The 22,661-nt window shown below is 49.4% G+C and overlaps 1 protein-coding gene across 1 annotated transcript; it reads right to left on the bottom strand.

Moving 5' to 3' along the window:
* Positions 1-887: 887 nt before the first annotated feature.
* Positions 888-20,947, bottom strand: SUMF1 (sulfatase modifying factor 1). The gene is made up of 9 exons (XM_054280943.1): positions 20,747-20,947; positions 19,222-19,395; positions 17,060-17,134; positions 9,298-9,380; positions 7,232-7,354; positions 6,631-6,745; positions 5,681-5,794; positions 2,410-2,469; positions 888-998 (listed from the first exon to the last, which is right to left on the bottom strand). The coding sequence occupies exons 1-9, from the start codon at positions 20,945-20,947 to the stop codon at positions 888-890; spliced, it is 1,056 nt and encodes a 351-aa protein (XP_054136918.1).
* Between the last annotated feature and the right edge of the window lie 1,714 nt (positions 20,948-22,661).

The raw sequence follows: 22,661 nt of genomic DNA, 5'->3' as shown, positions 1-22,661 counted from the left end.
GAAGTTTATAAAGTCTTTGCGTATTGCATTTGAGTGTAGAAGTCCTACATAAATTAATTAATAAAGATCCTGTCTAAAGAGGAGCTGTTGTAGTTGACAAGGTCATGATCAGTCAAGGGTTGGACTCAATAATTCTGGAGGTTTTTCCAGCCTAATTCTGGGATTAAGTAGTATTTGAAAACACGATTGGCATGTTTCTGCTCAGTTTTGTTCCAGTTGAACTCAAACACCCAGGCCAGGTTGCTCACGAACACGAAGGTTCTCCAAGCGCTCTCGAGTCGTGCTGGTTGTTCTTCCCTCAGCAGGAACCTCAAGCAGGGTTTTTCCGTGGTGCCATCAGCCAGGGACTGTGCTCAGGGTGCTGGCCCTGGGTGGGTGCAGCCCTTGCTGTGCCCTGCCCGGGTGCCTCAGCGCGGCCCCGCGGTGCCTCAGGCTCAGCGCGGCCCCGGGGCGCCTCAGGCTCAGCGCGGCCCCGAGGCTGCCTCAGGCTCAGCGCGGCCCCGAGGTGCCTCAGGCTCAGCGCGGCCCCGGGGCGCCTCAGGCTCAGCGCGGCCCCGCGGTGCCTCAGGCTCAGCGCGGCCCCGGGGCTGCCTCAGCGCGGCCCCGCGGTGCCTCAGGCTCAGCGCGGCCCCGGGGCGCCTCAGGCTCAGCGCGGCCCCGCGGTGCCTCAGGCTCAGCGCGGCCCCGGGGCGCCTCAGGCTCAGCGCGGCCCCGGGGCTGCCTCAGGCTCAGCGCGGCCCCGGGGCTGCCTCAGGCTCAGCGCGGCCCCGCGGTGCCTCAGGCTCAGCGCGGCCCCGGGGCGCCTCAGGCTCAGCGCGGCCCCGGGGCTGCCTCAGGCTCAGCGCGGCCCCGGGGCTGCCTCAGCGCGGCCCCGCGGTGCCTCAGGCTCAGCGCGGCCCCGGGGCGCTGCTGGCGGCGCAGCGGAAGCCCAGGTTGGACGCGGAGCTGTCGGGCGTGTTCTGGCTCCGGGCTGCACAGCGGTACCTGTAGCAGTAGGACTGAACAGCAACACAGAAAAGCAACTTCTTAGCACAGCTGGGGCTCCTCGGGCAACAGCTTGTTAGATTAACAGATTAATTAGTTAGATTAATACAGCAAAGTGCTGCCATCGCTGTGGGACAGATCGATGAAGTGCTACAGATGGAAATCGCTGCGTTAGAAATGAGGGAATCCTGCACAGACACCAGCTGACACAAAAACTAGACTGAGTGGCAAAGTGTCTGATAAAGTGTCAGCCAAGAATCTCTCCTGCTCTGGGAAAAAGCCAGAACAGCCATTCAGCTTCCCCTCAGAGGCTGAGCTGTGTATCCATGTGCTAATGCCCCACTGGAATGGACAGGTACTGAACATTTCCCTGAATGGGGTGCCAGACTTTTGGGATGGGATGTAAAAAGGTGCAGCTTCAGGCACTGACAGCTCTGAGGGGGAGAAGAGCACCAGCACACAAAGATCAGTCTGAGCTGATGGCAGGCACCTAATAAAGAGCCCTTGTAGTAACAGTAGTCAGTGGTTTTGTCTTGATACGCAGCCTAGTTTTATCACCTACAAAAAAAGACTAGGGCAGACTAGAATCTTCACAAACCCTCAAAATGGGTCATGTTATTCATCACTGAAGAGCCTATTCCAGTGTTAATTTAATCAAAACTGCTAATTAACATCTGACATTGATTTCACCTAAGAAGGAAATCAGTGTAGAAAATGGGATCTCACTGCAGAAAATTTAATCTAATTATGAGAGTGATTTGCCAGCCACAGGCTTTGCAAGGGAAGAACAGGACAGCTTTAATGAAACAGGAGATGTACATGAGGGCTTTTAAGCACTGCATGAGCAGAGTTTAAAACACTATTTTGTGTCATGAACAGCCATCACTCTGTGGTGACATCTTGGCAGTTCTGAAGGATGTTCAGGTATGCCACCAACAAGCATTTCATCTCCCAGCCAGCTCTGCAAACACCTGATATCATTGAACCATGGAATTGTAAAAGGATTTGGGATTGAAGGGCCCTTAAAGCTTATCCAGCCCCAACCCCTGCCCTGGGCAGGAACACCTTTCCCTGGCTATTCAGAGCTCCATAACCCTTCTGGATCAAAAGCCATTCTAAAACTTAAAAAACAAAGTCACATCCCTACTTTCCAGTCTGACAAGTATCACTCAAGCTCTATCATGAAAACACCATTAGAAGCCTGCATCAACTTTAAGTTCTGCATCTAAACCCCATACTGATTAAAAAAACTTACTTGTTTTAACTTCAAGCTAAGCAAAAAGAGGTCCTTGGGAACATCAGGTGTTGCTCTTCACAAATGCCATGAAAGCCCTTGACAAGCATGCAGGCTGCCAGGAAACTGTCAGAGGATCATGGCCAAGTGCTTTCAGAGGGAGAGGAACAGGAGGAGAGCACAGGAGTTACCTTATGGCACATGTAGGATCCACCTTTCTTCACTCTGTCCGTGCCCGAGGGCGGCCCTTGCTGGGGAGGGAGGACACTGGTCAGTACTCAGGAATAACTGCTCATTACAGGGAGCAGGGGGATGGAGAAGGAGCAATCAGAAATATTCCAGACACAGATCTCAGTGGTGTCTGAAGCACACAGCTTGAAATAATTCTGCCCTACAGGATTTGCAGGTGACAGTAAATATTGCTGAAAATATTTAACATTCCAGGTGCTGCCCACTGATAATGCCCGGGAACAGGGGGGTTCCTAAGAGGGTTTTACCAGGAAGGAAATGAGCTCCAGCTTTGCTTAGTGACCACCCTGGTCACACCTGCCATGGATCCCACTCTCCTACCCTGTCTCAAGGGGTACACTTGTCTCCCACCAGGTCTGCATTACCAGGGGTGATGTTCTAGAACAATCTACCCCAGAAGTGCATTTGTAACTGAACATAAACCCGAGGGACTGTCAGAAAACCTTGAGAGTTGATGTTGGTACTCCAGCAGCTCCTGCCTGCACCCCCTGAGTTTGACAGCTTTGTCTGAAAGTTCACTGCACAAATTGCAGCAGCCTCATGTTTACTGCCAAAATTTACACGTGTGAAAAAGAATTTGGCATTTAATGGCACACAAACACTCAAGGAAAGGCACACCCTGAGGCAGCATCCGCTCCTTCCAAGCCTGGGTGCTGCTGCACAGCCCAGCCCTGCTCCCACTGAGGCCTCTGGAAACTGTCCCCAAACAGCTGCAGGTGCACAGCCCCTGCTCTGAGATAAGGCTCCAGCCAGCACAGTCATCACCCAGCCTGGTAACCTCATTGCAAGGCAAGCCAGGAGAAAACTGACCTAACAAAAGTTCATGGGAACAAGACAAAGCAGAACAATGGGGCTGGGGAGCAGGATTTCCCCTAAATGCTGCAGGGCTGAGCAGCAATCTGTGCAACTGGCTCCACAGACACTCCTATAAATGAAGAGGAACATTTTTGGTTAGGGTTAGAAAACCCTAAATCTGTCATGTGTCAGCAGTTACAAAGGGCTGACCTGCACTGAGCAGTGTGTGAACCAAAGGCTCAGAGGTGCATCTTTTTATTAACTACAAAGATCTTCCACCAGGCCAAAATTGAGCATCAAAGGTCATTTAGTAAAAAAAAACCAACTTAAATTGACCCCTACAGCCTCTGAAGGAGAATTACAGCCCTGAAATACCTCACCTGCAGAAAAATGCTGTACTGTCCTCCATAAATCTGTTCCATTATAAAACATCATTCTCCTATTTAAAATGACTGAAGGTAAAGAGTTTATGATCAACAACTGGCAAAGATGTCAGAAAACCAACAGACATCAGTAGCAGCATTTGCAGTTAACATTTGCTTGTGCACATATCTCACTGACAGATGAAGGAAACTGCCTTGGCTGTGCTTCCCCTCATTAAAGCTAATCTCAGCCCAGCAATTAAGGTCACATTTGATTAAAACAAGCAAATCTCTGTTCTATCAAGCACCATTGTTTTATGGCCAGACCTGGAGAAGTGCACCAGCTGGTACTGAAGGGGAAGGACGTGGGTGCAAAGGGCCAGAGCTGTCCAGACTTTGATCCCAGAATTAAACCCCAGGGTTTACTGTAAATTAACAAGGTTATTCTGTACTAGAATACTGCAACAGCCATATTCCAGTCTGATGACATAAGTGCTTGTGCATTCCATTACCAAAGCTCATAGAAGTAGGATTGTTCTTTTAAAAGTCACTAAAAAAAACCCAGAAGTTTTTTTTTCTTAATGAAAATAAAGTTGTACTTCTTTGATTACATCAAACAAATGCTTTCTGATGGGGCATGGTGATTTCCAGTGCACAGCCACATGGTTACTCTGTTTGGAGAGAAATCAGTTCCCAAACCATTCTGGGATTGTGTGACTGCAGGGAGGCACCTTCACCATAATTATTTATGTGAGACACTTGGGTGTTGATGATGCCAGGACAGGAGCACTTCCCTGCTGGATTAAGGTGATGCTGGGGAACAACTATCCTGTGAATTTTGCTCTGTTCAACTCCAAGAGTTTGCTGAAGTTTTAAACCAGACACTTCAGGAAGTATTTAAAAATCAGGTGTTAACAATGAGGCTTTTAGGGGTTTTTCATATGCAAACCGATTGGCAGAATCCAGTGTCCGAGGCAGAGCACTTCAAAGTGAATTCCAAAGGGTTTTTCTGGTTAAATGGGTAAGGAAACTGCACCTCCTCATGTGCAAAGGTGTCCCAAAATAGCCAGGCTGCAGTTATCTTCTGAGACATTAGAACTGATTAGCACCAGATCTATCAGAGCCCAGCTCTTCAGTCTCTGCAGAGCACAGGGCAGTGTAACCTAAATAAAGGATGTGTTCTCTGGGCTGAAAAGACTGAATTCTTCCAGAGGGTCAGAGCTCAGACACAGTTTTTTATCATCTTAAGTTTAACACCCAAAATCTTCAAAGCAGCTTTCTAGCACTGCAGAGATCTGGGCTGTGCTGGGGATTGGTTACAAGGAATGGATGGAATTCTGCACACAGATTGTTGGGGGGTTCCATAATTGTCTTGCCTTCAGAAGTAATTACCAGGAATAAAAATAAACCTGAAAGTGCTTTTTAAGTTGTTAGCAAATAAAACACACAGTATTTGTTGGGGTTTTGAGTGACAAACTCTGTGTGGCCTTACTTGTCATATTCATAAATCATGGGGTTTACTCATCCTGCATAACTGGGAGAGGAGCAGATCTAACACTGGAACTGGAACCTGCTGAGACAGAGCATCAGTGACCTCACACACCTCACCCTGCAGGAACCTGCATCTGCCTGCCATAAAGAAAAACAAAGATTCACCTCTCAGAGCCTGGTGACTTCTAAAACTCAAGTTTTATCACATGTTCAGTTTAAAAGAAGCTGTCAGAAGCCAGAAAGATAATTCATGATGGTTTGTTCTCTGCCTGGGAGGGGGAAAATAAGTACAGTGTGTAGCAACATAAATGAACTAAAACCCTTCCTTTTTTTAAAGAAGTCATTCCATAAATGATCGATTTGTGTAATATGAGGCCAGTTGGGAAGTATTCAATGGGTATTCTAACCAGGTGTGAAGAACTAACCAAACACCAAAACTGAACCAGAGCACTGCAATTGCAGCATGGACGAGCTGTGCTGTGATGCTGCCAATCCCCACCCCAGGAGCACAGAGCAGAAGCTTTCCCACAGCAAGGAGCCCCTGACGTGCCAAGCAAACACTCACAGGGTTGTGGAGGTCCTGGGGGGAGTGGTGCACAGCCCACCAGTCCCATGTCCACTCCCAGGCGTTGCCCACCATGTTGTAGAGGCCGTACCCATTGGGGGGAAAGGCAGAGACCTGCACAGGAAAGGAGCACAGCTCTGAGACACTCCAAACAGGCTGGAACCCTCACACCTGTCTGCTCAAGGTGCTCTCTGAGGAGCCCCAAAGGCAGGCAGCATCAGCAGTGCAGCCCTGGAACACTTCCACATCCTGCATGGAAATCACGCAGGATGAAGGCTGCGGTCACCTCTGTGTCCCCAGCACCCTGTCCCAGTGTGACACAGCATCCCCTGGCTGGCTTTGGAGACTCAGCCTCTCCAGGGAGGCACTGTCTGAGCAGCAGGCACACCTGGCATCAGGGACCTGACCCCACTCACAGCTCCCAGACTCCCTCCCACCAAGGAAAAGCCAGCTCCTGCCTGGGCAGGCTCCTCTTCTGATGAAACTTTTGAACTTACTTAAATACCATTCAATAATTCATTCACATTCTTGATTGCCTTTAAAATTCTACTCTGGTTATTATACTAGACAGGCTCAACCTTTCCCCAAAAGAGAAGTTTAATTTCTCTTAAGTTATTGTGTGATTTTTGAGCTCACAAAACTGCAAGGCCAGAAGCACAGGCAGAAAGTATTTCAGCTTCTGACTACAAACAGACTGGGAGGGGGGAAAAGAGGTCAGTTTGAGAGGAACTAGAAGTTAAAATGAAAGTAATCTTTACTTTTCAATTAGCTTGTAAAAGAGTCCCTTGATAATGCTCAAGCCTGCAGTGAAATTTAATGCAACTTAAAATCTAAAATGAAAGAGTGCAGAGAAGGAAAACAGCCATGGCTCATCCTCCTGAAGACAGCCTTTAATTTTAGGAAGATTAAGATCATTTCCACATGCTGGATTGTCTTTGAGACACACTTACAGGTGCAGTCCCCTTGTAGCCATCCTCTGCCGTGTTGTTGGTGGGGAATTCTCCCTGCCAGATGTTGGCATAGTGCTGCCCTTTGGGCTGCAGTTTGTTGCCCCACGGGAAAAGCCTGAGGAAGGACAAACAGAGCAGCTGTCAAACAGTTAATTAAAAGTCAGTTTACAGAATCCCAGACTGGTTTGGGTTAGGAGAGACCTTAAATGCCATCCAGTGCCACCCCTGCCATGGCAGGGACACCTCCACTGTCCCAGGTGTCCCCAAGCCCAATGTCCAACCTGGGATCCAGGGGCAGCCCCAGCTGCTCTGGGCACCCCGTGCCAGGGCCTGCCCACCCTTGCAATAAATACCATTTTCCTAACACTCCATCTAAACCTCTCCTCCTTAAGTTTAAAGCACTCCCTGTGTCCTGTCCCCCATCCCTTGTCCCCAGTCCCTCTGCAGCTCTCCTGGAGCCCCTTCAGGCCCTGGCAGGGCTCTGAGCTCTGCCTGGAGCCTTCTCCCCTCCAGGTGAGCACAGCCCAGGCTGGCTGCAGAGCAGTTCTGGGTAACACCCCCTGAGGAGCCCCCCTGTGTGCCAGCCCTCCCTCACAGGTACCTGCTCTCCAGCCCCCCTCGGCAGCCGTACTCCCACTCGGCCTCGGTGGGCAGCCGCTTCCCTGCCCACCTGCAGAAGGCCAGGGCATCATTCCAGGACACGTGGAGCACTGGGTGGTCCATTCTGGAACAAAACGAGCAGGACAGGCTCCTCAGGGCACCGGGCAGACTCGGGGCGGCACAGCTCAGTGTGGCACCAGACAGGGGCACACGGGACTGAGCAGTCACAGCTGCTCCAGGTGACTTTACAGAAAAGTTACTTAAGGAAAGGCAGCAAAGTGCTGGAAGGGAAATGCAGCCATCAGAGGGAAACAGGAGGAGAAAATAATTAACTTCTGTTTGTCTGTGCTGCTGCCACCTCCAGCTCTGCAGTTGTTTGTGGTTTCTCAAGGGCAGCACCCAGCACTGCCCATACCCTGCCCTCTGGGGGAGCCTGGGTTTACAGAGCCACGGGAAAGCACTGGGAACCTGCAGCACTAGCACTGCCAAAGCAGCCTGGCACAGGGCACCCTGCATCAAACCAGCCTGGCACAGGGCATCCTGCACCAAACCAGCCTGGCAGAGGGCACCCTGCACCAAACCAGCCTGGCACAGGGCACCCTGCACCAAACCAGCCTGGCAGAGGGCACCCTGCACCAAACCAGCCTGGCACAGGGCACCCTGCACCAAACCAGCCTGGCACAGGGCACCCTGCACCAAACCAGCCTGGCACAGGGCATCCTGCACCCTGTCCAGGAAACTGAACTGCAGAAATGGAGCTGGGAAGTGACTTTCCTTGGGCGCTCTAAGCAGTCACAGTTACACAAGAGCTCCCATCTTTAATGGGGTTTGGTTCCAGGACTGGCATCAAAATCCTTGTCCCTTTTTCCAGAAAAAGACAAAAAAAATGCCCAGGCATTCCTGCAGAACCCATCCAAGCCTCCTACAGTCCAAGATGCTCCCAGAGCTGAATGTCCAGGAGAGAGAGGAACTTCCTACAAACTCTGTTGCTGCCCCATTTAGGAATGCAGTGTGTCCCTGTTGACCCCTGGGGCCATTTCCAGGTTCCCAGCAGCTGTGCCAGGCCAGGTCTGCACCAGCCCAGAATTTCATGGCAGCTTTCCAGCTCCTGTCTGCTGCCTCTGACCTCAATTCCTGGCTCCCCCTAACAATGCCTCCAGCTATTATCTCTATTTTTGCCTCAGATAATTCTTTCCTTGCCCTTGGAGAGCAGATAACTCGTTACTGAGCGCTTCAGCCATCAGATGATGGTGCACTAACAAAGTCCTGTCCTTAGAGGACTCAAAACCCTACTAGATCTAGGCTAGAGAGTCTGATTTGATTTCAAAATGCTGTTAGAAACTTCCACTAGCTGATGAAGTGCCAACTTCATTGACACCTGCCTAGTCAGAGGAGCAGCTGCACTGTCAGAGGCCCCAAATGAAGACAGTAATTTGATTTTCTAGGCCTAAAATTCATCCCACTTCAGAATGGAAAGCAATTGTACGAGGACAAGGATCTGCAAGCTTCAGGGTTTGTGCAGGCAAAGTGTGGCACTAACTGTAAGAAAAAGCAGAGTTCTCCAAAGCATTCAGAGGTTCTACACAGTCACAACTGCTTTTTCACAGAGTCAGAATACAGTGAAAAAAGCACAAAACTCCTCAAGTCTTCTGTTGCCACAGGAAGAGGCTTCCAAATCCCACAGGGAAGAGTTCAGAGTGCCCAGACTCCAGAGTGTGCACACAGGGAGGATTGATTTCTCCCCTCCAAACCTCGGTCAGGAGTTTGTGACCCTGCAAGATCTGCTGTGTTGTAGCGTGATTCATATTCCAATACTGCTGTGCTCCCTGCTGGCACACAGGCACGAACAGCAAACGCTGAGGCTCAGCCAGCACAGTCCTGACAGACCTTTGTGCTCTCCACCACTGGCCATGGCCATGGCAAGCTGCATGCAGCCCAGCAGAAGGTGGCACACAGCCCCAGAAGCAGCAGCCAGCAGGGGACTGAATAAAGCCCTTCCTGCAGCCCCATTCCTTGGGAGCAGGGACATTCCCTGGGTTTGTGGTGGGATGGGTGCTCATGGCTCACCTGCTGGAGATGCTGGAGTCGGGGCCCTCTGGGTGCCTCCAGCTGGCTCCTTTCACAGGCAACCACCAGGGAGCAGCTGCCACCTGCAGAAGGACAAGAGCAGCAGGGAAGGACACTCAGTTCCCAGCTGAGGGATGTGCTGAAAGCCACCAGATCCCTCCCAACCCAAACCAGCCTGTGCCTGCGTGAATTTCAGCTCCTGCCTGGCTTCAGTCTGATACAATCTGCAGAGAGGAAAAAAAAAATTACAATTTTGGCCTAAAGAGCATTTTCACCCTAATTATTTACTCCCTGGACTCAGTGTTTTGACATCACTGAAACAATCCCTGATGATGCCCTTTAGCTGGGGGTCAAACACTGATCTTGCAACACATTTGCTTTCCAGGTCATTAACCCATCAGATGATTTTAAATGATTTGCTCTCAGCTTCCAGAAGGTGGAGACAGAAGAACCACACAAGGGAAGTGAAGCATGAAGCCTTTCTCTTTTTTTTTTTTCCCCAGCTGGTTTGCTGGGAAACATCACACAGCCAAAATCATCTGTAGCAATGCAGACATTGAGTAGTTCTCTCAAACCAGAAGTCCCAAATTTGGTGCTTCAAGGCCAAGGACTTTTTCCTGGAAGACATTCTTTAGGGATTTCTTCTATAAGGCTTACTTCAAAGCAATGCTTAACTGTTCTGATTCATATTCACTTACAAATACTTATTTTAATAATGGGGCCTTCACTGAGGCAAAGAAAGGAACATTTATGCCAAGCATCAACAGTGGGTTTATTGCAGCAGCTTCCAAACTACTCCTATTACAGAGATAATGCCTATAAAGAACAAAAATCAGAGAAAAAAAGCCTGGAATGCTTGAGAAGGTAAACAAGCCAGAAGCTGGTTAGTCCTAGCCTGACTTTGTCAAGTGTTATTCACAGAGGTAGGAATTGCCAAGAGTGTTACCCTTTAACTCATCAAACCTTCAGAGCAAAGTCCAAAAAGTCACTGCAAGCTGGTGTTGAGGAGACCCAGAATCAGTCTGGGCAAACAATTCTAACAGCAGCTTCCAGGGGGAAGCTGCATCCTCCAAGAGAACATGTAATTACATGTGTGGATTATCTGTGTCACACAGAGATTGCGGAGAAAACTCTGGTCCAAGCTACGCATCAAATCCCTCACGTGGATATTTCAATAGCCAGTGACCAAACACACCTCACCCTGGGTTTGGAGCCTCATCAGGCTGTGCCCACACTCCCTGATAGCCTTTCCCTCCTCCCCTCCCAGCACACACAGATTTTGCCTGCAGCACATCTGGACATGGAAAGCTCCCTGGAAATCAACAATCAGCAATCCTGGACTAAAGCTTCAAACCCCAGAATGAGACCTTCCTGCAGATCCTCTGCTCAACTTCACAGCACTAAAACTTCAGAGTGATGGGCTACTAAACTGATACAACAGTCAAGAGGTTTAAAACTAGTCTGATTTAACCAATTCCTTGTCCATATTGAAGTTTGACCTTTAAACTACACTGGAAATAGGACAGAAATCCAAAATTAGCATTTTACAGCTATTTAAGGAAAATAAAAGAGCGGCAGAACCACTGGCTAAAGCTAAAATCTGAAAGATCACAAGAAAGATTTCGACAGTTTCTAAGCACAACATATTTTTGTAAATTAAACTGCTGGGTTTTGGATAAAAACATCTCTGCAGGAGACTGCAAAGATTTACACTTTAGACGACTTTAATTTTGGAAAACATTTTTGTGATGCAAAAGAAAAAGCAGATGCTTTCAATCAGGCTGGTTTATTTTAACCCAGGAAAAATGTCTCTCCCCAGGAAAGCACTGCGTGTGCGCAGCTCCCGGCTGTGGCTCTGCTGAGCTGAGCCCCAAATGGCTGCCAGGCCCTGCAGAGCACCCAGAGCAGCCACACACGCAGGGCTGGGACAGGGATAACGGGGAGAGCACACAGAGCCTGCAGGAATTACCTGGAGACTCGTCCAAGGCAGCCCCTGGCCCTGGTAACACACCCCGAGCTGCTCCTTCCAGAAATCTCCTACCTGGAATCCACAGTTCTCTCCCAGAACTTCTCCCAAGGCTTTAAAGCTTTTAATTGCTCTAAATCTAATTAGCAGAAGAGCTAATTAGACAGAGATATTACAACATCACAGTTAATACAGCCAAGTCCTCCCCTGCCAATAATGAGCTTAGTTACTTTCATAACACTTCACGTTCCGCTTCCCTCCGAAACACGTTCTGTGCACAGGCAACAGATTCCTGCTGTCCAAACAGCAGCAGATGCTGCTGAACAGATCTTGAATCACAGCACAATCCCCTTCCTTTTGGGTAATTCTTGCAGCATGTCCCTGTGCCAGGTTACCCACACCTGCCCTGCAATCCTGGTGCACAGGGAAACATTCCCCGAGCAAAGCAGAGGCACAAAGGCTTGGCTTGGTCTGATCCAGCTGGAAATGGGGATTATCCTGCTCTCCCCTCCAGGATTAAACCTTGAGAACTCCCTGTTCTGCTTCTTGCAGACCCAGAGAGCTGTGAAAAGAGAGCCCAGTGTGCTAGCACTGGGAAGAGCTCAAACAATTAATTCCAGCCCACGAGCTCTGCACTGGGGCAGAGCAATCTGCAGAGCTGGAGCCTGAGCTCCCACTAACAGCCTGCAGAAAACTCTCCTCCTAAGTATTCCATTTTCCTTTCCAAGTGGGCTGGGACAGCCTAGCTTTAATTGCTCCATTACCTCACAATGTCAAGATTTTTAAACTACTTCACAATTAGCTTGAAGAAAATTCCTTCCTAAATCTATGTAGAAAAGAAAATTAGAGTAGGGAACATCACCAAGTGAGTTTCACTGTCAACATTGCTGCTGCTGCAGTAGGGGAATACCCCAAAAACCACCCCAAAGGCACCCAGGCCAAAGCCATAACAGCATTTATTATTCTTGCACTAACCTGTCACAGGCCACGTTCGAGAGAAAAACAACCCCCACTTGAGGAGCAAATCTCAAATTCAAATCAGATTTATGTATCCCAAAAATTACCAAAAATAAACTCAACAGAGGAGCTCATCTTGGCTCAGGCTCCAACATTTCCATCAAGTAGCAAGTGCCCTGAAATAACAAAGCTGTGGATTTGAACTTTAAGGCGGGCCCACAAGATATGACAAATTCGTGCTGCTGTCCAGTCATACTGCACCAAACATCAGCTTTTTTTGTGCTACAGCATTCTAATGCTATTTTAATACAGTATTTTAAAATACTCCAGGTCAGGATAAACAGCTGGAAAAAACCAAAAGTGACTGCAGAGTAAGAACTTCAGAATTAACTGTGTTAAAAGAGACTTTGAGTGAAAAGCAGCCCAAGTCTGGAAGCCACTTTAAAACTCATTTATTAAGTGGTGGGTTCTTAAAAAACCACTCCAGTTCAGAAGCTGACTTAATAGGTTACCACTTGTTTCAATCAGATGGTGTTGAGCTCTGTACATCTTTAATATGCAAAAGGATCTTGCTAGCATTGGTAGGATGTGAGGAAAAATTTGTTATTCAGTAAAGAACATCATTTTTGGATGAGGTTTTATTTTATTCATGTAAGGCAGATACACATAAATCTCTGACAGTTCTTCCTGCTCTAAGCCAGATCCTAAACCTTGAGCACTGATTAATGAACTACTGAAGAAAGAGGCAGACAGAAAACAGAGCATTTTTAGTAGGGTGAGAAGTTTAAGAAATAAAAATAATTACTGTGCAAAGGATCCACTTCAGTGTCCCCACAGAGAACAAACCTGCTGTAATTACGCACAAGGACTGAGCCAGGACTGGGAAATGCTGCCCCACACAAACAGAACTCACAGTGAGCAGAGGATTTGTCCAGCAGGCAGCTCACACCTGCATCAGGGCTGGACTGGGATCTCCAGAGGTCCCTGCCAGGATGCTGTGAATACCTGATTTCACCAGCTCCTGCAATTCCCAGGCTATTTATTCCATCAATTAAAAGTCCCAACTCCCTCAAAGCTCTAATTACAGAAGAATCTGTTCTCACTCTTAATTTCTAATGTTAATGGCCTCCCTCATGAGCTCAGGAACAGAAGCAACAAGGGGGTTTGTTTAATATTGAATATTATCTGCCTTAAAATCCAGTATTTTACAGCAGTTTGAAACTGCACACCAAGGAAAGGCAGCAGCTTTAAAATATATTTAATTTCACTATGTAAATCATCAACTACAAAAAATATTTCAGACTTGATTGGAAACAAGCACTTCTATGAAGGGACCTTTTCTTTGCACAAGGAAAGGTCATTGAACTTCAGTTCAGGCAGTGTAAAACTTCACAGCCCTGTCAATCCTCCAAGAAAAATAACCACAAATACGTGATGCTCAAATCCAGTCAGATTCATGAAGTGCAAGTTTTGGAATCAGAAGAAGCTTCTTTTGAGGAACTGATATTCCTGGTGAAGGCAGACACCTCTGGAAGTCTAATTTCCAGCCAACCTCTAGATCTGCACTCCAACTGGTCATTTTTTCCACTAACCAAGAGCACATGAGCTGTAAGGAGAGGAGATGTGCACGGATCTATCCTGAGGCACAAACCATGCTCTGCTTTAAACTGCAGCTCTGATGACACAGGCTGATGTTCCTGGCAATTCCCAGGGAGAATTCCTGCACATCCCTCTCGGCAGTGGGAGTAGAGCACAAAAAGCCACAGAGGAGCAGCTCCATCTCGCAGCTCCTTGCAGGGAGCAGCTGGAGCAGTGGGGGCTGCAGGAACAGCTCACCCTGCCCACACTGGCACTGCTGGCCCACCTGCAGCCAGGGCTCCTCTCAGCTGAAAGGCAGAATGTTTCAGTTTGGGGTTGTTGTGAAACAGGCAAACTGCACAGCTCCCGGCCACTGCAGAGATTTCCATACAGACAGGGATGAAAGCAGCATCCCACAGTTCTGGATTGGCCAGAACTCGGTGCTGGCTTGAGCTGCCAGTGGGCCAATTCCATTGCATTCCAGACCCAAAATTCCATACCCTCACAAAGGCAGCACACATTTGTATGCTCTCAGGCTCTTCAGTGCAGAATTTATCTGGTGTTGAAGCAAAAATTAATTTTTCTGCCTTCCATGAGCCAAGAACAACAATGTCCCCACTGCCCTCCAGTGAGCAAAGACTGAGGCTGCACTCCTGTTGTGCCATCCATGGAACCTGGGCAGCAAGGAAACTCCTGCAGGGATTGGCAAGAGCTCTCAAGTCCCTCAGAATAAAGGGGAATTATGGAATGGTTTGGGTTGGAAGGGACCCTAAATCCCACCCAGTGCCACCCCTGCCATGGCAGGGACACCTCCCACTGTCCCAGGCTGCTGAGAGCTCCATCCAGCCTGGCCTTGGGCACTGCCAGGGATCCAGGGGCAGCCACAGCTGCTCTGGGCACCTGTGCCAGGGAACAGCTCCTGCCAATATCCCATCCATCCCTGCCCTCTGGCAGTGGAAGCCATTCCCTGTGTCCTGTCCCTTTCCAAAGTCCTCTTCCACCTCTTCTGGAGCCCCTTTAGGCCCTGGAATGGGCTCCAAGGTCTCTCCAGAACCTTCTCCTCTCGAGGTTGCATGTGAAGAATTTACGATGTGAAGCTCTCAATGCTTTAAGCCCTCACAAATAATCTCAGCTTCAAAGGGCCTTTTCCCCTCACCCCACAAAATCCTTTTCCATTTGAAGGAGCCCTCCCCTGTTCCATCAGTAACTCCCTCATCTGGCACAGCACCAAATCCTCCCTCAGCCACGTGAGCACCACAAACTTGGAGGCCAAAACTAAAACCTGAGTTCCCAGAAATGTGCAACAATTCCATCCCTGGCTGCTCCCACCCCTTTTTACTGCTTCCCTTCCAGAGCTGAGGCCAGCCCACATTCCTGTCAGTGGCTATGTGGAGCCCACCTCACCTCCAGGAAAGGCACACCCAGAGCTCCAACAATCACCCTGCTCGCTCCTCAGCAGCCCCAGCTCTGCCTCAGCCAGTGGCTCTGAGGCTCTGCTAAATCTGCTTTAAGAACTGGAGAACACAAAGTGGCCAAACAGAGCAAAACCCCCAACAGACACACAGCTCATCACCTCTAAATGATTTAGTTTGGTACCTCCACTTTCACCTTTCCCCAGTTATTTCACTGCATGTGAAATACTGCTTTAAAAATTTACATTCCTGTTGCTCTTCCCCTATATTCACATTTATATTTCACATGCCTGAGCTTCACCTGGAGAAAATCCTTGTCAAAACACTGCTGAGCCACTGAGGCAAAGGAAAACCACAGCCCTTTCTCCCAGTGGCTGGCTGGAGGGATCTGCAGTGCCAGTAACACACCAATATTTATATCTTATTTCTGCTTTTCATCTGGTAGCTATGATTGAAGAAGGTGACTTTTAACAGCAAGTTTACTTTAACAGCTCCAGAAAACCTTCAGAAAGCAGCAGCCAAAAAGGACCAGTTTGGGCTCCATCCAGGCCTCTGGCACAACACTTGTCCTGTGAGCACTGCAGCCAGCACTGGGAAATTTGGCTGACACGCTCAGGAAAGTGGCTCCCAACACTCTGTGTTTACAAAATTGCCAAGGCTGAGCTTACAGCAGCATTCTTGGGGTTTGTTTGTTTGTTTTAAAACACAGACACTGATTTAGGAATTTCTGCAACACAGAGCTACACAGGAAAAGGAATTTCTCTTCTGTTGGGAAGATGGGATGAGACATTAATTTTTTAATTTGTATTTTTTATTATTTTTATGAAGGCAGAACAAATCCATGGATGGATTTAGCATCAGCTATGCTGGTGGTGGGAACTGCAATTTAGCCTTATCTCTCCCAGCGCACAAATGCTAGTCCTGAATTAAAAGATTACAAACTGCACTTGTAATCTTCCTTCCCTGGCAGCAGGAACCCAAACCCCACGTTCTCTGCCAGGCCCTCAGAGCACACACTCACACAGGGCTTCCTGAAACCTCCCCTCTCTCAGGCTGCCCCTGGAAAACAACAACCAAACTGTGACCCTTCAGAGCTGAGGGGAGTTCTGACAGGAGGGGCTCAGGAGGTGATTCTGTCCAAACCTGTGCTCAGAGCAGACCAGCTCACCCAGGACATGGCAGGACACAATCTGCTTATCTGCCAGGAGTGCAAAGGGACCTGACCTGCTCAGGAGGGGGTAAATGAAGTCTGAGGAAAGCTCAGCAACACATTCACAACAGAAAAAGAGGAAAGAGAGGGCAGGGAAGATTTAGTACAGAAATTTCTTTCTTTTTAAACCAATATTCACTTTCACTCAACAGGAAAACTGGATCAGCTCCAGAGGAGTCAGCACTGCCCCTCCAGGATCACTGCAGTGCCCAGGGGGATGAGGGGAGCTGGAAAAGCAGCAAATGAACACAGGATCCTCTAGAGAGGAGCAAACATCATAAACCCCAGCCATTCACAACATAAGGAATCTTACAGACAGCCTGAACTTCTCAGGTAGGGGGCAAAGAGAGACAACAAGGGGTTGATACCAAACTTTACTCATCAGGAATTGATGTTTAATTGCTTTTTAAAGAATTGATTTTTTTTTTATTTGCTTAATTTTAATTGCTTTTAAAGAAGGACAGAGAGCAGATGGCAAATCCTCCCCACTTCAGCCCATGATTCCTGGCCAAACACCTCTCCATAATCCCCATTTTTGCACCTGGCTTTGGGGACACCACAAAGATCACTTTTCCCTGCAGTGATTGCCAGCAGAGCCCAGGGATTGCTCAGGGAGCTTCCCCCTGCTGTGCTACTCACTGCTTGGTGGATGTCAGCCTTCACTGCCTCACTCAGCATCCCCTCAAACACAAAGGAGTCACCAAACTTCTCTGCCTGTGGAAAGAACAAAGGATTCAACCATTATGTCATCAAAGGAGCGCTATTCTTAGAACCACACTCAACACTTACAGCTCTGTTTTATCAAGGATAAGAAAATTCAGAGAATCCTTAAGGTGGAAAAAACCTCCAAGGCCATCATGTCCAACCTTTGACCAAACAAATTCTAATAGTGAATTTAAGTTCTCTTTCAAAGAAGCTGTTTTGGAACAGAAAATAAGGATTTTTTTCTCTGGATGTTGTTTTTGTTCAGCAGCCACTGGGCAGATGGCAGCTCACTGAGCTTCTGCACATGTTTTTACTTTTATTCATTAAAAATGCAGTTCTGATTGTCCCAACTGCTTTCAGATGCTACAGTCATCAGTCTAATATGAAAGGGCATGTTTCATTCCTCTTGCTTTTCCTTTGGGAAGCACAATAAAAGACTTGAGCCTGGTCACTTACTGCTCCATCATCACTAGTGCCACATTTAAAAGTGCTGCTACAACAATAAAGAGTTAAAAGTAACTCAGTCATTATATCTAGCATTATATCAATATAAAAGAATAAAAAATACAAATAATTTCCATCAATCACAGTACATTATACCAAGAGAAAAAAAAGGGAGGAGGTGTAAGTGGAGCCCTCAATGACACCAGCTGAGCCATGGGGTCTGCAGCAGCTCCCAGGTGATGCAGTTCTGCCTGCCAGGGCTCCAGGAACATCTGGATAACTCTGAGGCACAGGGTGGGACTGCTGGGGTGTCTGTGCAGAGCCAGGGCTTGCACCTGATGATCCTTGGGGTCCCTTCAAGCTGAGGATATTCTGTAATTCCACATTTACCCCATCACACATGTGCCCATCCCAGAAGCTGTTTGCTACAAGCAAGCTTTGTTCCAACTCAATTTAGTTAAACCTCCCTCTTTTCATAATTAGGGAGCTAAGAAACAGAAATAGCAGACAAAGAAGCTCTTCATCCAACCAGAGGATCCTGCCTTCCAAATTCAGCCAGTTCATCAAGTGAATTCAGCAAAGTGCCTCCTTGGAGAGCTGCTCCTTGCCCAGGTTCCACTTCCCTGAAAGGGCTGTCAGGGACTGTCACAGCTGTGTAGGAACAGGCACCTGTCAGGAGGGATCTGAGCTTCAGGCACAGGGGCTCCTTCCTGGCAGGAACCTCAGCATATTCCTGGTACACTGTCCCCAGGAACAGGCACACAATTGTCACTGTTGTCCCCTCCTGAGGCACAGGGCTCTCTGTCTGTCACAGCAGAGCTGTGCTGAGCCAGCCTGCAGAGTCCCTGGCCATCTCAGTTTGCTAAATCCCTTCTCCAGGTTTCTCTAAACCAAGGAGAATCTAACCTGGTACAAAGAGCTCCAGTGTTACAGCAGCCCCTTTGAGCCAGGTCTCATAAGCTCTCAGAGGTCTATAACACACCCAAGACAGCTCACCTACCCTTGGAGGCATAAAATCAGCAGGATGGCTTCTGGGGCAGTGTTGGAAACAAAAAGGTTTAATGAAAGGCAAAATAACAGAGAAAAACCGAGCCAGGTGCAGGAGGTCCTTGCCCCTGGTAAAACACCTCACAAAAGCCATTTGTTTCTTTGTTAGCTTCTTTTTCTAGTAAATTGCCCAGGCGAGACTTTCTGGCTCCTGTCCAATTGGCTATCCTTAAGCTTGAGGTGAAGTCCCCCAGGCCTGTGAAGTGGCTTTTGCACCTAATCAAGGAGAGAAACTTCTGGGCTTCCTTCCTTTCTGAGGGGACAAAGGAGAGTTTTGTCACTCCGTTAACAGGGGGCACTCTCCTATACTCCAGGACCCAAACACCAAAAAACCCCAAGCAAAGCACCCCAAAACCCCCTGTGGAGACCTGCTGGCCTCACCCAGGCTGCAGGGCAGATGTGAGCTCAGGTGACAATTATTAAACACAGCCACAAACCCCTGCCTGCCCTTTCAGCCCAGGACAGCAGGGCAATTCCCCCTCCCCACTCCCTCCAGCAGAAATCCTGCAGCGTGCAATTCCCAAACAGTGCTGTGACATCCTTCAACAAGACAAGGCTGGCTCCACGGGGGCTGTCCCAGGCTGAGGGGAGCCCTGGTGCCTCACCTCAGTGACGTAGCCCGTGGCGTTGACAAAGCTCTCGAAGTCCCGGTTGCTGACCTCGTACTGGTCCATGTAGAAGCTGCCAAGGTGCACCCTGCGGGCTGGGCCCTCTCCATCCTGCTGGATCTGGGGCTCCTGGGTGCCCATGGTGAACACCCCAGCTGGGATCAGCACCATCTGCACAGCAAACAGCCCAGGGAGGCACAGTGAGGCACTGAGGAGCACAGGCTGCTCTGCTCCTCACCTCTGCAGGTCATTTGGAAACGGCATTCTGGGCAGCCCATTTGGGGACACAGCAAACAGAACTGCAATGGGGACAACCCCCATTTTCCACAGCAGGTCTGGGTCATGCCTGTGCTCCCATGAGGAGAAGCATGCTGTGTTTCCTGTGTTACACTGAGCAGTTATTTCTGCAGCAAAGGAGCAGACAATGAGCTCACAGCAGCTCCCCAGCACCTATCCTGCCTCTTCAGGGCAGGGGAATGAGGATTTGGCATCACCTTTCTCATCCCACTCCCGTGTTCCTTCTCCACTGTAGATCTCTCCCAGCCACACCTAAAATTCACACAACTTGTAACCGGCCCATAAAAAATGCTACAAACATCATCTCCTTCAGACTGCCCCCATCTGAAGCTGGCTGTGTCCTCGTAACTTTCTCCACTGAGAAGAATCTGAGCTCCTACAGTCAGTCTGGAACTGACTCCATAAAAGGCCTTCAGGATAAATTTGCTTACATTTTTTAGAGCTTAGGAAACGACAACACAAAGTTGCACCACTTCCTCCCTCCCAATCTCTCTTCAAGCCTCGGTAGCTGGAACAACTCCCTCAAGAGGTTTCCACGCCAGGCTCAGAGCTCACTGGGCTAAAACCACGTGCAAAATTAACTCGTGCTGGCTCTCCAGTTGTAAAACCATGCTGGCAATAAATAAACCTGTTTGTGGGTGATGCAGAGGCCAGTTCTTCTCTCACCTCTCTGCTGGTAAAGGTGTTTTGCAGCTGAGCATCATCAAGTTAATGCTATGAGCATAATTGTAATTAGTTTTCATTACCTACTGCTGGAGCTGACAGCTGCACGAGGGGTCAGAGGATTTTTTCATCCTCCAGCCCCACAGTGAACTGCTCAGTTTGTCACACAAAATATCCATCGGTGACACGGATCCCAAGCACAACAGGGAATTATTCAGTTCATACTCTAAATATTCTCCAATTTATGAAGCGAGTTCCCCCCTGCCTGTTGCACACAGACTTTTCCAGGCTGATGCAGCTTCCCAGCACCAGAACAGAGGCAGCAGGAGATGAATTCCCTCAGGTTTCCCGTTCTCTCCGTGAGGCAACAGCGAGGTGGGGCCCGAAGCAGCACCCGCGCCCAAGCCCAGCTCCTCAGGGGCTCGCCCCACCCGCCTACAATTTAATTTAACTTTCCCCACAGCAGCTCCCCGGCTGCTCCGTTATCCCGGAGGAGGCCGTACTCCGTCGGGGCCTCCCCTCAGGCGGCCGAGCCCCCTCCCGGCCCGGCCCCGCCGCTCACCGGCCCCTGCCCGCCGCTCCGCCCGCTGCCCACCGCCGCTGCCGCCGAGTAGCGCCGCGCCGCCTCCTCTCGCCCGTCCCCGGCGGCCCGGCTGGCGCTGCAGCCACAGCCCGGGGTGCCGGGGGTCCCGGCCGCTCCCGCTCCCATAGCCAGCAGCAGCAGCGGGAGGAGGCAGCGGCACAGCCGGGCGGGCGCCGCCATCTTGGCGGCAGGGGCACGTGCCGCGCGCCGTCACGTGACAGGGAGCGTCTTAAAGGGGCCGCGCCGCGCCCTGAGGGGCGGGACCGGGGCTGTCCCCTCGTGTCCCTCTCTGTCCCCTCCTTGACCTTTCGTGTCCCTCTCTGTCCCCACTGTCCGTGTCCTCTCAGTGTCCCTCTCTGTCCCCTGCTGACCCCACTGTCCCTCTGTGTCCTTCTCTGTCCTCTCGTGTCCTTCCCTGTCCCCCCCGTGACCCTTCGTGTCCCTCTCTGTCCCCTCCTGACCCCACCGTCCGTGTCCTCTCTGTCCCCTCCTGACCCCACTGTCCGTGTCCTCTCTGTGTCCCTCTCTGTCCCCTCCTGACCCCACTGTCCGTGTCCTCTCTGTGTCCCTCTCTATCCCCTCGTGTCCCCTCCTGACCCCACTGTTCCCCCCTGTCCCTCGTGTCTTGCCCTGTCCCCTCTTGACCCCACTGTCCCTCATGTTCCTCTCTGTCCCCTCTCAACCCCACTGTCCCTTCCTGTCCTTCTCTGTCCCCTCCTGACTTCCCTGTCCCTCTGTATCCCCTCCTGGCCCCACTGTCCCTCCCTGTCCCCTTCTGTCACCATCCACAGCGGTTCCTGCTGATCCCTCCCTGGTGTAGGGCACCCCGAGAGGGGAGCTCAGCAATGCACTCAGATGGATCTCAAATGCACTCAAAGATCTCAAATGGGACAGGAATCCCACCCATCCATAAAACATCTCCAGTGTCCCCACAGGTCTCTCATGAAGGGCACCAAGGTTGTGCTCCCACCCTTCTCTGGAAGGGTGCTGTGGGATTGCCCCTCTCCAGCAGGGACTCACAATTCCTGGGTTCTCCTCCATTTCTCCCGCAGTTCACTGAAGTTGTTGGAGACTCTGTAAAATCTTCACTTTCTTGTGGGAGCTTCTCCTCAGAGCTGTCAACAGAACGGATCTTCTGCATCATCCCCTACACCGAAATAAATCTTTACTCATCCTGCGGGATATTAATTCAAAATACTCAATGTAATTTTGGCTTCTACTTGCAGCAAAGAGAAGCACGAGTGACGGAGGGGTTTGGTGTGTGTGAGTGCTGGAAGGAGCTGTGCTGCTCTCTGAAGTTTTGCTGTGTAAAAGGGCAATGCTGGGAGGATATTTTATTTGTGGGGTGCCCCATGGCAGGAAGGAATGATGAATCTGGCTCCATGTTCTCAGAAGGCTGATTCATTGTTTTATGATACTATATTATATTAAAGAATATTACACTAAACTATACTAAAGAATAGATAAAGGATACTTACAGAAAGCTAAAAAGATAATAATGAAAAATTGTGACTCTTTCCAGAGTCCCAACACAGCTTGGCACTGATTGGTCATTAAGTCAAAATAATTCACAACAGAACACAATGAAACAATCACCTGTGGGTAAACAATCCCCAAACACATTCCACATGTGAGCATAACACAGGAGAAGCAAATGAGGTAAGAATTTGTTTTCCTTTTTCTCTGAGGCTTCTCAGCTTCCCAGGAGAAGATCCTGGGCAAGGGGATTTTTCCAGAAAATGTGAATGTGACAGGAGGCCTTGCAGGGATGAATTCCAATTATCCATCATTAGTCCCTTTTGCCTTGTGATGTGCTCCCGAAAAGCATCAGAGTGCAGGAAAACAAATGAGTACAAACTTAATTATACAACCAACCCTTGCTGCTTTGGGGTCA

Source organism: Melozone crissalis, unplaced genomic scaffold (assembly GCF_028551555.1).
Source record: "Melozone crissalis strain CALT ecotype California unplaced genomic scaffold, PUWL_Pcris_2 ptg000029l_1, whole genome shotgun sequence".
Classification (NCBI taxonomy): Eukaryota; Metazoa; Chordata; class Aves; order Passeriformes; family Passerellidae; genus Melozone; species Melozone crissalis.
This window is presented reverse-complemented; position numbering and strand designations above follow the sequence as displayed.